The 17288-nt window shown below is 36.8% G+C and overlaps 1 protein-coding gene across 1 annotated transcript; it reads left to right on the forward strand.

Annotated features, from left to right (window-relative positions):
• Nucleotides 1-4419: 4419 nt before the first annotated feature.
• On the forward strand, nt 4420-17004 carry CUL4 (cullin4). The gene is made up of 18 exons (XM_086658278.1): nt 4420-4834; nt 6129-6244; nt 6331-6677; nt 7440-7620; nt 7743-7865; nt 7956-8243; nt 10544-10669; nt 10833-10934; nt 11017-11070; nt 14712-14818; nt 14912-14972; nt 15073-15204; nt 15308-15445; nt 15524-15604; nt 15688-15768; nt 16147-16227; nt 16314-16429; nt 16649-17004. Exons 1-17 carry the CDS (start codon nt 4519-4521, stop codon nt 16425-16427), a joined length of 2448 nt encoding a protein of 815 aa, XP_086514404.1. The 5' UTR covers nt 4420-4518; the 3' UTR covers nt 16428-16429; nt 16649-17004.
• Nucleotides 17005-17288: the final 284 nt, after the last annotated feature.

Genomic DNA, 17288 nt, shown 5'->3' on the forward strand with positions numbered 1-17288 from the left:
GGTGCACCAACTGCTGCTTTCACACAAACTTCCAAAGCCATGGATGTAGTTTAAGGTGAGTGCTACTCTTCTAGAGAGAGAGAGAGTGGGGGAGTGATGAAGAACAGGAAGGGGGTATGCTGGAAGGATTATTTCGATGATTGATTCTGGGTATTGATTATAAAGGCAAATACTTGAGAATGGTAAGTACCAATTTAGAATGAGATCTTACAAAAATCACGTGAATTGCGTGAGATCAAAGCCCCAACGGTCTGCCGTGAACAGACCAGTCTGTTCACGGCTCCGGCGAAGGGAAACCCTCTTCGCCGGATTTTAGAGAGAGAGAGAGATGAGAGAAATTTTTTTTTTTTGGGAAGTCGCTGGCCGGAAAAATCTCCGACCGGCGACTTCAATCGGAGAAGATGAAGGTGAGTTGGAGAGAGAGAGGGGTGAGTTGGAGAGGGAGAGAGGTGAGTTGGAAAGAGAGGTGATGTGGAGAGAGAGAGAGAGTTGACATGGAGAGAGATGTGTGGTGGAGAGGAAATGAGGTGGAATTATAATTTTATTTTTATTTTTAATTTTGAAAAAAGGTTTAAAGGAAGGGTAGTTAGGACAATTACATCAAAAAAGGGGGCCATATTTGAATTTACGAAAAAAAAGGGGGCCATAAAGGAAGCTGGTCACAAAGTAGGGGGCCATGTAGGAATTAACTCTATAATTTAAGACCTTTAGGAATAAATTCAACAAGACTCCACCCATGAAACTCCTTCCAGTTAACACCTTGATTTTTCAAGAAGAAAAAACAAACCAATCCCTAATTACCCCAATTTAAGTATTTTCTCAACAACCCATAACACAAAACCCTAAAACTATTTCAACCACAAAACACATCAAAAATCAATCAAGAACAATAAATTAAACCTAAATTTAGACATATCTAAATCAAATTGATTATTAGGGTTTTCATTTTAAGAGAATTACCGAAACAAAATCTCATCGGTTTTTGGTAATAACAGCTTCCATTTGAACCAGCTGTGTAGAGAGAGAGACGGAGAGATTAAAAAAGGATTCGACTTTCTTTTTGAAAAGGATAAAATAATATTTTTCTTTGTTTTTAACGCTAGGGTAAATAGGGGGTTAAGTAGAGGGCAAAATAGTATTTTACCTTCTTGAACAGTTATATTTAACTTTCTTTTTGAAAAAGGGAGTCCAAACAGCAAGTCAATTATATGAAAGGGAGTCCAAATAGCAAATCTCCCTTTCCCCAACACATTTTTTCTGGAAAACCATTTTCAGAAAAAACGATTTCTGAAAATAACCATGGAAACTTCGGTTTGTGAAAAAAGATTTTGGAAAAAATAGTTTCTCAAAAAACGATTCTGAAACAAACGTTTCTAATAACGACGACTTTTGAAGAAAAAACAATTTTGGGGAAAAACATCGTCTGAAAAAAATAATTTTGGAAAAAAAAACAGTTGATGAAAAAGTACGGTTTTTAGAAAATAGTTTCCTGAAAAAAACGGTCCTGGAAAACAAAAGTTTGTAAAAAACTAGTTATTGAGAAATACTTTCTTGAAAAAAAGATTTGTGAAAAAAACTGTTTATGGAAAAAATCAAAAAAAGTTTTGAGAAAACGTCTTCTGACAAGAACGACTCTTTGAAGAAAACGGTTTGTGAAAAAACAGTTTCGAGAAAATGTCTTCTGAAAAAACGAGTTTTAAAAATACATATTTTATAGTAACTATTTATAGAAAAAACGTGTTCTGATAGAAGTATTATTTTTGGTTGATTTTAAGTTTGAGTTTAATAATCTAAAATCCTCACAAATTTTAGGGATATGGTGAAATTTTTGTTCAATTCAATTTTTTTTGAAACCATTGAAACCCTTTTCATTCATAAGTGATTAAATTACTGGTTTACATGGCAAAAGTAATCCCTCTCTGTTCAGCAACATGAGAGTTACATAAGTAAATTTTAAGAACTTCGAATGTAAAGTACCTCATGAGGTGAGAGAACTTGGACTAGACTCTGACTAAAAAGATAGGAAAAGATGAAAGGATCCTAAAGATCACGAATAAAAGGACCCTAAAGGTCAACAAAATATTAAATAATACAAGATAAAGAAAAAACTAATTTAAATCCCCGTCGTTTTCGCCGGAAAACCGCCATTGTCTCCGGAAACCGTCGCCGGAAAACCACCGTTATCACCGGAAAACCGTCACCATAGAAAAAAAACCGTCGTCATCATCGGAAGACATAATTAACTCAACAAGTCTCAACGAGTCAATTCCTTCTTCTTTGTTATTAATGAAAGCGATTCTTGTTCTTTCAACCCAGATCTGATGAGTATAATAGTATTGAAGATAAGGAGGATGTGATCGAATTTGATCCTCAGATAATGGAAGGGATCTAGTCGACGAACTAACATTCCTCTGTAAAATCGAAGGATAAACATCCAAATTCTTACTATTCAAACTTCCAATAACAGTAAGAGATCCATAAATTAATTGAAGGAGAGTAAGTAGTAAAGGAAATATCCTTCTTTGTTATTGATGAAAGCGATTCTTTGTTATTTCAACCCAGATTTTATGCCTTATTAGTCTGCCTTAGAAGTTAGAACAATTGACACATTCCTTAGGATCCTTCTACAAAAACTTCTTCCATTTTCCTTGAGTGATTAAGTAAAGACAGAGAGAAATTGAAAGAAAGAAAGGAAATATACTACTACTTCACAGATGATGATCAGTTTGAGTGTGATTTTGATTTCACAAGGATGGGATTTATATAGGGAAAGAAGTAAAGAAATCTACTACTACTACAGATTCTTTGTTACTCTATGTTTCTAATCTATTATATTAAAACAGGTCAGTCGGTTATCCAGGGGATAAGTCTGACCGCCCATTTTATTTTAGAGATTCGGTTGGGAACACATCCGACGGATGATATAATTTTTCTTATGTAAATAGACTACAAAAAGAAGGTATCTATGTAAATCAACTAAAATTGGTTAGAGTAACTACTACCCATATATTTCTCTCCTTTTTTTTTCTATTCAGTAGAAAAACGTGGGAGGATGAGAAATTAGTGGGGAGAAAATCTCTCTTCCACATTCTTGATCGGGTTTTTTATGAAAAACTTCCCAAAGTAACTACTTCGAAAAATATATAAATAGAATTCTTGCCAGACTAATATCTTTTCACTGTTAGAAAAAAAAACAATCTCTCACATCTATTTTATAGTTCAGGCGTCAATGAAATATTATTTTTCTTTTTTAAATGTAATTCTCTTTTTTTAAATGTACAATGAAATATTATTTTTCTTGTTTAAATGTAATTCTCTTTTTTTAAATGTAAATAGCTTAGTATGTGATTGCTCCTCTTGGAGAGAAAGATAGAAATGAACAAAGAACGGAGAGAGATCTAACAACAACCAAACTCTCTTCATCAATTCAAATTTTGAACTTAGGAATCCTTAAGTTCAAGAGTCGTATGATTTAAGTAATTAAACGGACCAAGGAATTTTAGTTCAGACCCCCCCCCCCCCCCCCCCCCCCACCACCCACCCACACACACACCACCACTACAAAAAAAAGAAGGGTTATTTTTCAAATAGTCCCTAACTTTGTGACGAGCTTCCTGCCTAGTCCCTAATTTTGTCAAATATTCCAATATGACCTCTTTTTTCAGTTACCGTTAGCACACCGTTAACTAGTCATCACCTTCTCTCCTCCATCTCTCTCTGCCACCTCATAGTCTTCACCGGTCGACGACCTTCAAATTAAAAAAAAAAAAAATTAATTTTTCTCTTTCCTCTCTCTCTCTAAAATTTTTTTTTCTAAAAAATTTTCTCTCCTCTCTCTCTAAATGCTCCGGCGGAAGAGTTTCCCTTCGCCGGAGCTAGGTCTGTTTGTTGAACAGACCAATCTGTTTGACGAATAGATCTAGGTCTGTTCAACAAACAGATCAAAGTCTGTTCGTTGAACAGACTAGCTCTGGCAAAGGGAAACCCTTTCGCCGGAGCATTTGGAGAGAGAGAGAGGAGAGAAAAATTTTACATTTTTTTTAGAGAGAGAGGAGAGAGAAAAATTAATTAATTTTTTTTTCTAATTTGAAGGTCGCCAGCCGGAAAATTGGCCGGCCGACGACCTTCGTCGATGAAGACGATGAGGTGACGAGAATATGAGGTGGCAGAGAGAGATGATGAGATGGAGGAGAGAAGGTGATGACTAGTTAACGGTATGCTAAAGGTAACTGAAAAAGGGACCATATGGGAATATTTGAAAAAGTTAGGGGCTAAACAGAAAGCTGGTCACAAAGTTAGGGGCTATTTGGGAAATAACCCAAAAAAGAACTCCCATTCTACCGAGGGCAAGTAGGTCAAATATTAAGGTCCCTCCGGAGAGCCTAGAAATCGTCTCTGTACTTGTTCAGCCTCCCGCTCGAGTGGGTAGGGATTACTACGCCTTCTCGTATCGCGATGCCTCAACCGAACGAAATAAAGAGAAGAGTTTAGAAATTACGATGATCTTCTAATCGTTTGATGTCTCAACAAAAGCGTCACAGCAACCACAACCATAGCAGCAGTACCAGTACCGGCGGCAATCTTCCAGCCATGAAGAAAGCTAAATCCCAACCTGTAAATTTCCTCCCTTCAGATAAAAACTCCGTTAAAAACGAACTTCATGGTGAAGAAAATACTTCGATAACTGTTGAAGATGATCTAAGAAATGAAGCTCATGATGAGGTTCTTGGTGTTGGGTGTAGTCGTGTTCCTGCAGGTGTCGCTGCTAATTTGTCCAGAAAGAAAGCTACTCCTCCTCAACCTGCTAAGAAACTCGTTATCAAACCTTTTAAAGGTTTCATCTTATTTCCTTCTCTCTCTAGAATCTGTTCAAATCTTGATTTTTTTGCTATGATGTAACGCTCTTTCTTTTTAGGTTTTTATTAGGTTCACTCATTTAGGTTAAAATTTACCAATGCCTTTTTCATTTGTATACCTAAATTGGTTGCTTGATTCTTATGAACATGGTACTTTTCTTTTCACATAATAGCTTTTTTGCATGATCTATTCTGAAATGAAATTAGGGGAATTGAGTGAATTAGGTTAACAAAGTGACCCCTTTGTTTTTATGAGCACTTATATGTACTTGTTTCTTTTTCACGGGTAATGGTAATGCTTTCTTCTTGCACTGTCTATTGAGTTTGTTTCCTCTTCATGTGTCAATTTTGTATGTTTTGGGGCATTTTGATATCCATCTTTTGGTTTATAACATTTTTTGTTCTATTTGTCCTACGTTCTCAACTAGGTCATTTGTTCAGTTCTATAAATGTATGGAGAAAAATCTTTCTATTCTCTTTGCTTTATGATGATTGTGTAAGTGTTTTGAGACCTAAAATGGTCCGTATCTGTTCTAAGGCATGTTCTGTCTTAGTTCTTCTATCCCATAAAACATGTTTTATCTTAATTCGTTCCAGAAAATAGGTTTTGGGTTTTGGTTTAGGTACATAATATGAACGGCGTTTTGATTTACGGAGTAGCACTTGGCAATAAAGACAAGTGCCTTAGGGCATTATACTTTAATACTGCAGCCATTTTCTCGCATGGATGTGTGATTTAGGAGTTCTTTAGTTAAAAACTTGTATTCTGGCACATTGTTGCAGCTGAACAGCACTTAAAGGAAATCATGATAATATAGTTTCTAACGTAGGATTTACTTTGCTAAGCCCATCTCTTCTTGAGTTAACTGCAAGTCATTATTCTAAAGTCTAGCAAGGATTAGTTGAGCATTTTAAATTCGTTTTAAATGTGACATTATTTTTGCATGTTTATGGGTTGTTGGAGGATCCCATGGTTTTATTTTTTGCTGTGTGGTCTTTGCTTTAAATATGAATGTTAAGTTGAATCTTATTCTTTGCCATATATTTGGAGGCAGTTATTGCTACTATATTTTGTATGCTCAATATGTGTGGGTGCTCAAGCTGGCACTCTGGCAGCACTTACGTTTAACTTGCGTAGAAATATGTTCTGATTGTAGTGGTCCACATATCCCAAGTTTGATGTTTGGTAGTTTCATATCCTGAATCGTTAAGCCTGACTTAAACGAGAGTTCTGAAATTTTGTTTCTGTCATATGCATTTGGTGCCATGAAGCCAAACCAAAGCTGCCTACAACTTTTGAAGAGGACACGTGGGCAACATTGAAGTCGGCTATTAGTGCTATATTCTTGAAGCAACCAGATCCATGCGACTCTGAGAAGCTGTATCAGGCATGTCTTGTTATATTCTCTTTCTACTTGGAATCCTTTATCAGTTCAATCATGCTAATATCTAAATCTGCTTTTGTTAAAAACAGGCTGTTTGCAATCTCTGTCTACTGAAGATGGGCGGAAATCTTTATCAACGAATTGAGAAGGAGTGTGAGGCACACATATCCATGGCACTACAGTCGTTGGTTGACCAGAGCCCCGACTTGGTGGTATTCTTGTCTCTTGTGGAGAAGTGCTGGCAAGATCTTTGTGACCAGATGTTGATGATCCGTGGTATAGCCTTATATCTGGACAGAACTTATGTGAAACAAACGCCAAATGTGCGTTCCTTATGGGACATGGGGCTGCAGCTATTCTGCAAACATCTCTCGAGGTTGCCAGAAGTTGGTCACAAAACTGTCACTGGACTTTTAAGATTGATTGAAAGGGAAAGGTATTAGAATAAAATAACTTCAAAATATTAATGTTAATTTTTGAATGATATCATCTAGATTATCTAGATTTGTTCTTGTCCCCGGCAGGCTTTATAATTTCTGCAGAGTTTCTGGAGTGATGTTTATTAGTTTCTTTTTTGTTCTTGTAAAAAACAAAATGATATTAATTTCTAATCCTGAATGTATTGAATACTCTCTACAGTCTACAAGTACTTTAATGTTCCTACCAAGTTGACACTTTCAAAGCTTAGGAATATCCATATAACAATGCCTGAGTCCTTAAGATGTTTATAGTTGAAGGTTGACAAGTTGGATGGTATTGTACCTAAATATCATGACTTATCTTGCTTGTGTTCATCAAGAGTGAGACTGTAAGCTTGAGAAGAATATTTATATGGATTTCGGCCTTCCTTGGTTTTTAACCGAAGGCAAGTCATAGCCTTGATTTTCGGTGCTAAGGCATATAGTAGGTTTCTTCGGGAAGAAGTTCTTTCCACTCAGCCAAAAGTAATAACACTTAGTGGTACCTTCATTTGTTAAACAACAACGAAGATAATGTTAATTAGTTGCTTACTTGAAAATATCTCTTGATTCTCTGGTATCTAGCAAATAACAAATCTATGTAGCTGATTTATCATTTTAGCTTTATAAGATGCTTGGGTAAGTTCAACAAATCTAATAAATCCCTCATAACTGAAAACTTTAAGCCAATCATTTTCATCTCCACTCTCTAATGTTGGATTTCTGGTTTGGTTGGCCAGATTAGGTGAAGCTATTGACAGGACACTAGTCAACCATCTCCTTAAGATGTTCAATGCACTAGGCATCTATGCAGAAAGCTTTGAGAAACTATTTCTTGAGGGTACATCTGAATTTTATGCTTCAGAAGGTGCAAAGTACATGCAGCAATCAGATGTTCCAGATTACTTGAAGCATGTGGAGGTACACTTCTTTTCATCTATTGCTGCATATGAAGAAGTCTACTTCGTTCTATTATTTATTGAGGCAGTCTAGTTTGGCTTTTCATCCGAGTTTGATATTTATATTCTGTATCATTTATGCAGTCAAGGTTGCAAGAAGAACATGAAAGATGCTTACTGTACCTGGATTCTAGTACTAGGAAGCCACTGGTGGCAACTACAGAAGGACAACTGCTTGAACGCCATATATCAGCAATTCTTGACAAGGTTAGATTGCTTATGAACACCCAGTATGCCTCCGTTTTGCTTACGTTCAGCGTAGTTCTGGGACCTAAGCTATTGGTATGATCTGGCCAGGGTTTCTCAATGCTTATGGATGGAAATCGTATAAATGATCTTCGGAGGATGTATTCACTCTTTTCAAGAGTTAATGCTTTTGAATCACTAAGGCAGGCCCTTAGTTCCTACATCCGTGGTACTGGACAGGGCATTGTCATGGATGAAGAGAAAGACAAAGACTTGGTTTCTTCTCTTCTTAATTTCAAGGCTTCTCTTGATATGATATGGGAAGAGAGCTTCGCCAGGAACGAAGCGCTTTCTAACACAATAAAAGATGCATTTGAGCATCTCATCAATCTTCGTCAGGTTTTCATCATCTTTCTTACTTTCAGTATATTTTCTCACTTGGTTTAGTTATTTTTTTTTTAAACTTTGAATGAATTTTTATTGAAAAGAAAAGGGTACGCACAAAGTTATGGAGAAGACCAGGGAATATTCAAGAAACCCAAGCATCCCAATTGGCCACTATGTCAATGAAAGATACACTTTTGAAAGCAGCTAGCTTCCTAGCCCATAAGAAAATGGATCCTTTGATATCTTCAATGCCCACAGTGCTAGATAGATTCCTTTCCTTGAAAGTCTTGTTGTTTCTATCCTTCCATAAGTTCCATGTGATTGCGAGAGGGATCAGCTGCCAGATTTGTTTCCTACTTTTCTTCTTCCAAGGACCTTCCCACTGTGCTACAGCCTGAGAGACTGTGTTTGGTCGGCACAATTGTACTTTCAAGGAGGATGAAAAATGATCCCACAGGTCTGAGCCACCTTACATTTCAGGAATAGGTGATCTATGTTTTCTTAATCACTTCTACACAGCAAAATCTGTTCGGCAGTAAGAAACCTCTTTCTTTTCAAAGCTTCGACATTTGGAAGTTTGTTGATATTGTAGCCCAAATTAGAAAGCCCACTCTTGGTTTAGTGGCTACTGAATAAAGAAAAAGGGCCTCTGCAATGGACAAAGATATATTCCACTAAGTCACGGGCACAATTATGAAAGAGCAGAATTGGATGACTTTTACCTAACAACTGAAAACCATTGGATCAGTCTTTTATCCTATCTTTACCACAGTCAAAGATCGACTCATATCTGAAGGTGCAAATTAAGCATTACGCTTACAGATGAACAGAAAACTATGCGAGCTCTTTACAAATTTGAAAACCAAACTTTTAGTATTCATCAACTTGTTTCAAGTTAAAAATGATTCTTAATGGTTGTAGTAGCTTTTACTTTGAATATGGTGTCATGACCAAGGAATGAAATTTCGAAAAATTTCGGTCGACATGACCGAAATATTTCGGTTTTTCAACCAACCGAAGTAAAAACACACATACATGATTTTCGTGTAAAATTTCGTCCAAGAAAATCGAGATTTCGACCGAAATCTATGGAAATTTCGAAATAGTTCAAAGATTTGAAAGATTAAAGAAAAACCTGGTTAATTCATTGTTTTTTTCTTGTTTTCTTCATCTTATGCTCTTGATTTCTTCTTCTTATCTTCTTGATTTCTATGATTTCATATTTTAAGGTGATTTTAGAGGTGAAGAAGAAGAAAACTGGTTAGGGTTTCAGATATGGAAGAAGGAGAAGAAAGGGTTACGGCTGCTGAAGAAGAAAAGGATTAGGGTTTTTAAATTTTAAGTCTAAAAGCCCCTCTAGAAACTGTTATTGGCACCCACTTTTTCACTGTCCTAGGGTGCCAGTAACACTTCGTACGGGTGCTTTAGAAATTCAATTCTAATTATTATTTAACCCCTGAAAAAATTCTGATGTGAATATAACCCCTCCAATTAACAGAATGGTTAAAATTTAAGAACATTTACCCCCTAAACTAACTATTTCTGGGTTATTAGGGGTGAGTAAGTGATATTAGCCCTCTAACTTCTATTTTATTGCATATTAGGCCTCCAAGATACCAACCTTTCATGCTAAACAAACTTTAATAAAGATAATAAAATTTCGACAGATTTGCAAGATTTCCACACAGACCGAAACGTTTCCACGAAACGTTTCCACTTTTGGACCGACCGAAATTTCCACCGAAACCGAAGTTTCATTCCTTGGTCATGACCACCAGGTTGTCCAGGTCCATATAAACTCTGTGAAACCTTTTTGTAGCATTCAACGACTAAACTAGCTCACACTAGGTGTATTATTTGAACTTTAAGCTTGAACTATCTGTCTTTTTAAATGTCAGACAACCTCTTTTCTGCTCCTAGGTTTTTTAAACCCAGTGGATCAAAGAAGGTGAGAAAAGGAAGATAAGGCAACTTGGACCCTGAAGACGTACATGTCGTCACCATCATCGTCATTGATCAACATATAAATATTTACCATATCAAATCAGCAACATATATACAAATGTCCATATTATCTAACTTGTTCAATTTCACCTCATAAAGAGGAGATTGGTATATTTGGTCTTTTTTACCACTTAAGCTTCAATTATCTAGGTGTCGTCAGTATACTTCATGGCACCTTAGGGCCCGAGGTGATCTGTCTCTGCTTTACATTGTCCTTGTGTGATTCCCAAGGTCCCCCATCTTTACTTTTGTCCTGTCTACACCTTAAATTGATTTTGAAGTATATACTTTTCCTGTTTTCTTGTCAGAACCGGCCCGCTGAGTTGATTGCTAAATTTTTGGACGAGAAGCTTCGTGCTGGTAACAAGGGTACATCTGAAGAGGAGTTGGAGGGAATACTCGATAAAGTGTTGGTTTTGTTCAGATTTATACAAGTGAGTTAGCGGCTTCTTCACAGAAACTGTGTCATACCTAGACTGTACATGCCAAATGCTTCACATTTCTATTGTTTTTATATCTTCTATTCCTCTGTTGGGAGTTTTTTCATGATTTAATAGAGATATAGCCGTGTCACATGTGTTTCTCCTAATTATTTAGGGTAAGGACGTATTTGAAGCATTCTATAAGAAGGATCTTGCTAAGAGGCTATTGTTGGGAAAAAGTGCTTCAATTGATGCAGAGAAGTCCATGATTTCAAAGGTGACAAGCTAATTAAATATTGTGAAGTGCTGGTCTTGAACAATTTCATAGTCGTTGACATCAATTTATTGTGCTATTGCAGCTGAAGACTGAATGTGGCAGCCAGTTCACGAATAAACTTGAAGGAATGTTTAAGGTATGCAATGTGCTTATTCCAGCATCTTAGTTGGTTACAAAGTTCTCAATTTATAGGTATTCAATTCAATGTCTGTCATTGATCTCCTTTTAGAACTCCTTCCAAGAGTAGACATAATTTTCACTTTTATGCTGGTATCTTATTATCTCCTTCACCTGTTTGATTGTGTCACCATTGTTATTTTCACTGATCATTAGTACGCATTTCTCCCTTCCGAATAATTTGTTTCGGTTTCAATTTCTTGAATCATGTCCTCCACAAAGCAACAAGTTTGTGTAGCTGAGTGGTTTCATGTCACTTCCATGTTTATTCAAGAATACAATTTTGATATAGTTGTAGACCTTGTAAATTAGCAAACCTAATTCAGTAAACAAATATATTTTTCTTTCTTCCGCATCCACACCTTTCTAAATTGTTATAAATATTTATGATTGGAGTAGCCTAGCAATAGTAGTAGTAATTTAGTAAAGCACTAGTGATGGTGACATCAGACAGTCGGAGTGAAACTAATATAAAGATGTGCTGAATAGCATCAAAGTGTTAAGTTCGCTGTATAAAAATGTAAGCTGAAGGTAACTACTAGTTTATGGTTTCAGATATTCTTCTAGTTCTTCAACTAGATCTTCAATTAACAATTGCTCAAATCTGAAATAACTAGATAAAACTTAAATAAACCTTGAATTGACTGGGGTAACGTTGAACGAGAAATTACAGTGAGCATAAACTATAAGTATGTTTCACAAACGCATAGCATCCGATAAACTAATATACTTCAACTTCAAACAAAAATCAAACTATCATCAATGGTCCTTCCAACTTACTTAATAAACAAGTCCTCTTGTTGTAACTTGTAAATAGAAATAAAATCCTAATATTATTAAATGAAGTAACATAAGCAAACAAGGGACTAAAATTAATAACTAAAATTCTTGAAAATTGGAAAAACTAGAAAAATGCAACCAAAACAGAAAAAGGGAACTCAGGAGCTGTCTTGTCCTCCCTTGGGGTGCTGTGTAGAGATGCCCCTTAACTGGATTAAACCATTTAGAAAGGAGACAAAAACTTCAGATTTTTTTTATGAATCAGAGTCTCCGTTCTAATTCTTGTGTGGTCTGGAAATCACAAATCAGGACTTTTGAAGCAGGATTATCTCAAAGTGCAGTTGAGATCATCGGATAATTCCCACACAGCTGAGCATCAGGTTGACCTTATCCTACTAGCTAGCCATGGGGCCTCATAAGATGTTACATCAAATAGTCTTACTTCTCCTGTTTTAGCAGTCTTATTTCAAGGCACACAATTTTTTCACATCTAATTAGTGTTGTAACAGAATTACTAAAAACTAGGTATCACTGAACATGTTGAAGCTCAGAGTGGGGCACGAGGATACCTATGTAGGTTGAGGATATTCTTCAATATGCGAACATGAGGATGGGGCAGAAGAATTCATGGATAAAATAACTTATATTTCGTAGCATACCGATAGCTATCGAAACCCCGTACAACTTTCAAGTCAATCAGTCCCTGGCAGATCAGGCTGTGGTTCGTTTTAATGAACGACATACATTTTTTTCTGCTAAGTTCGGGATATGCTCACACGAATACACGCGCAGAAGAATGCACGACCCAGATTAATGTGGTGAAATGAGGATGTATTGATTGGAATAAATAAACCTAATGAACCTCTGAAATAAATGAACCTACCAATAATAAAGTAAATAAAGTTATAAACCTTCCAAGGATCAAGTATTCAACTGAACTGAAAATATATGTCAATAATTTGAGCAATCTTCATAATGCACAAGAAACTCTATGTCTAACTCTAACTAGGAGCATGAAAATGATCAATTGTGGCAAAAGATTATAAGATGCAAATATGGAAAGAGCCATAAGGAATGGTTAGATAAATGTAAGAGAACTTCCTATGGATGTGGGGTCTGGAAAGGCATTCTATCTAATGTAGGAAGGTACCATAGCATCACTAAGTGGAGGTTAGGTGATGGGACAAAAATTGAGTTCTGGACGGACTTATGGGTGGGGACTGATACACTGCAATCTACTTTCCCTAGTATCTATGGACTGGCTATGAGACCGAAGGCAACTGTTGCAGAGATGCTCAACAGTACCAATAGAGAGTGGGATATAACAGTTAGAAGAAATCTGAATGATTGGGAACTCCAACAGTATGTTCATCTTCTGCAAGTTCTTCACGAAGTCAGTTGGGGAGAAGGTGCGGATACAAGAATATGGCGTATTGAGGAGAAAGAACCACTATCTGTGTCAAATTGCTATAAGAGATTGGATACAGACGACAGTTTACTAGAGCAATGTGTTTCTAGCTATGTGTGGCTCAAAGCTCTGCCCCCCAGGGTGGGTTTCTTCATGTGGGCAGTCCTAATGCGCAAAATTCCCACGGTGGATGCACTGAGAAGAAGAGGTTTCCAGATACCTAACAGATGCGTACTATGTAAGGTAGAGGAAGAATCGATGGAACACCTGTTCCTGCACTGTAAGGTGGCCTCAAACCTGTGGAACTTCTTTACCCAGTCCATGGGTGGTCAATGGTGTACCCCTAACACTATTAATCATATGGTCACTCAATGGGATGGACTGTATAAGAAAAAACATAGAAGGGAAGTGTGGCAAATAGTCCCTGCAGCGATCATATGGAGCATATGGAGCGACAGGAATAACAAAATTTTTAAAGAGAAAAACCTCAACTCTTCAGTTGACATTGAAGATGTGAAAGGCACTATCTTTGCTTGGATTAGGAGAATAGATAAATATAAGAATGTATCTTATCTTGAAGTAGTATTAAACTGGGATACTTGGATGATGTGAGACATCAACCTTGAATCCCCACCTATTGTACATAGTGTTTTCTCCTTATATATTCAATCTAATTTTCAAAAAAAAAAAAAATATATATAATTCTCCAAAACATGCATAAACCACTAAAACTTGTGACACAAGTCACCTAATATCCGAAGTGCTCTTTTTCAATATATAATTTACCCAAAATGACCTCCTACAAACTCTCCAAAGAACTATCACAGAAAATGATTAAGAAATTAAGAATAGAAACTAATCCTATTCTATAGAATACTTGCACAAGGAATCATCTAATTCTGCTTTTCTTAATTACATCTAATTCTTATTTGCTACATCTGTTAGGGAGTAAAGATAGAGTTTAGACCATCTTTTATACGTCAAGAGCATGATGGTATGGACTGCTTGTTATCTAGTCGAACTGGTCTTGCTATCATGCTTTCGGATCATCCTCCCACACTCAATGTTGATTCAGAAATTTGTTTTTCTATTCAAATAATTCAGAAGACAAATTTAAAAGAGCACCTCATGAATCTCAAAGGACGCCTTATGCAACTTGTAGGACTTCAATTACTTTTGAGACATGAGACATTTTTCTTCAACAATTGGGTATGAGTCCCTGAAAATTTAAGAATCCTTGTCGGGACAATCAATACAATCAGATAACGGGGAAAAACCTGTTTTTTCAAGTTATGCCCCATGGGTTTAAGCAGCGTTGTTCATTCAGTAAAATTGGGTGATTTCACTTTATTTGATGGTGGAATCGATATTTTAAGCCATTTGAGTACTATTTCATGGCATTGCTTTTGCAGGATATCGAATTATCGAAGGAGATAAATGAGTCCTTCAGACAATCATCCCAAGCTAGGACCAAACTCCCATCTGGTATCGAGATGAGTGTCCATGTCTTAACTACTGGGTGGGTTAATGGTTCTAAAAGTCTCTTCATTTACATTCCTTACTTTTGAACTCCTTCACGATTTTGATTCAATATTTCGAATATGGCTTGCAGGTACTGGCCAACATATCCACCGATGGATGTGCGCCTTCCACATGAACTGAATGTGTATCAGGTTACACCTCCATTTGGTTATTTTGTTCTTCGAATGATTAAGTCGGTTACGGTTAGTTTAATGCAGTTACATCCTAAATTTGTTTTTCATGTTATAACAGGATATCTTCAAGGAGTTCTACCTAAGCAAGTATAACGGGAGGCGCTTAATGTGGCAAAATTCATTAGGTCATTGTGTACTGAAAGCAGAGTTTCCGAAAGGTAAAAAGGAGCTGTCGGTTTCACTATTTCAGGTGTGTCTTGGTCTGTTAGACAATTTATAGCCTTTCTAATGCATACATAATGTCATTGAACTGTCTCTAACCTTTTGGTGGATATTTGCAAATGGTTCACCAGACAGTCGTTTTGATGCTGTTTAACGATGCACAAAACCTTAGCTTTCAAGACATCAAGGACTCTACTGGCATTGAGGATAAGGAACTTAGAAGGACTCTGCAGTCACTTGCATGTGGGAAAGTTCGCGTACTTCAGAAGGTAAGTTGGCAATTTTGTGCCATGCACTTTGTCTACTTCAACTAAAAATTAAGCAAGAGTTGTGGGAAATGTTTGCAGAACCCTAAAGGAAGAGATGTGGAAGATGGTGATTCTTTTGTTTTCAATGAAGAGTTCAGCGCTCCGCTCTACCGCATAAAGGTATGCCTTCTGTATCCCTATTTCAGTAAGAAGCAGGTGACTCAAAACATGATCTAACCTTGTACCTGGACTCGATGGAGCAGGTAAATGCAATTCAGATGAAAGAGACGGTGGAGGAGAACACAAGCACTACTGAAAGAGTATTCCAGGATCGTCAATATCAGGTTGGCTTCTTTCCTGTTTCTGTCTATACCACTTCTGGTTACCGTCCTATGGGAACCACTAGGATTTTCAATGCTCGGTCTAATTTAAGGTCAATCCCCTTACCATCTAACTCGTCCTTGCCAAAGATCATATCTCCTAAAACTATCTACCCCTAATCAATTGTTGGTCAGAATCAACTGTTACAAAATATTAACCTCACTTGGTTTCAACGATCCTGTCATCCTTTTTCCTTTATTTTTCTGGAGGATAATCTAATTTGTCACGTGACAATGGTTTAGGCTAAGTGGTGTACAAGACTACAAGTAGCCTAACCCTGAATCACCAGTGAATTATGTATTGACCGTAACACCTGCATATCCTGCTTTTTGCAAATGCAGGTTGATGCAGCTATTGTGCGCATAATGAAGACGAGGAAAGTGCTAAGCCATACACTCCTAATAACAGAACTCTTCCAGCAGGTACCTAACTACTTTCTTTGTCGATGTATTCTTTTCTCTGAATTTCTTCGCGTACCAACCCATGGTTCATTTTCGTGCGTGTACAGCTAAAATTTCCAATAAAGCCGGTTGATTTGAAGAAAAGGATAGAGAGCCTGATTGACAGGGAGTATCTAGAGAGAGACAAAAACAATCCCCAAATATATAACTACCTTGCTTGAATGTATGCTTTCTCGCTTTGCCTTTTCCTGTAAATTACTTCATAGAGAACTTTGCTGCTGCCATCTTCTTGTTCTTCTCGTTACTCAGTTATCAGTGTACAGGACAAGAATGCGCCTACGATTCACTTTATCTATATTAATGTTTGGCACTGTAACTGTGTATCTTAAATGGTGTTTCTACTCACTCCCTTCTGTGCTTTTGTTCTTTTGCCCGTTTCCAGCGTCACGTAAATGTAGATTTAAAGGTAAAGAGGTTGCATTTTAGGCAGTTGCAGATGGTTCACCGGCGATGAGAGCTTTGTATGAGTTTTAGTTCAACCAGTTCTCCTCTGACGATCAGGTTGCATGTTCTCTGTTGTCTCTGCCACACGAGTAAAGAATATGAAGATGTTGATACCTTACAATGGTTTTCTTATCATACTTTGTTTCATATAGGAGTATTTAATAGGAAACAAATGTGGTAAATGGGTACAAGGGATGTGCTACTTAAGAGTTTGGCTCAAGGGCTCAAGTATAAAGAACAATATGTATTTTCTTATTCTAAATCATCCAGATTTCAAAAAATAGTTGATCTAAATATGTGATTAAGAAGATGCAACTTGGGTTCCTGAGTCAACCTGAGTAAGACTGTCCCATGTGGTACGTCAGTTCTTATTATGTCTATTTCATTGCAAATAATGTTCCGAAGTTTATTAGCAAGTTCCATCATGAAATATGGTATGCCCAGCCCGAATGCGGTCAAGTTTGGGCTAATGAATCATAAACACAAATTTTTTTAAGTGAGTCAATCTCTCACGAAAATTGTTGTCCAAATGTTTCCCACCATCAAATTATTCATTTTTAGTTCTGCAGACGGCATTT

The sequence above is a fragment of the Eschscholzia californica genome, unplaced genomic scaffold (assembly GCF_041429995.1).
Source record: "Eschscholzia californica isolate CP2 unplaced genomic scaffold, dmEscCali1.0.p SCAF_2, whole genome shotgun sequence".
In the NCBI taxonomy this organism is placed as follows: Eukaryota; Viridiplantae; Streptophyta; class Magnoliopsida; order Ranunculales; family Papaveraceae; genus Eschscholzia; species Eschscholzia californica.

Excerpts from the sequence above, each read along its gene's own strand:
- CUL4 (XM_086658278.1), top strand. The coding sequence starts at position 4,519 with ATGTCTCAACAAAAGCGTCACAGCAACCACAACCATAGCAGCAGTACC. Across the intron at positions 15,769-16,146 it reads TCCAGGATCGTCAATATCAG|GTTGATGCAGCTATTGTGCG; the intron begins GTTGGCTTCTTT and ends TTGCAAATGCAG. Across the intron at positions 16,228-16,313 it reads TAACAGAACTCTTCCAGCAG|CTAAAATTTCCAATAAAGCC; the intron begins GTACCTAACTAC and ends GTGCGTGTACAG.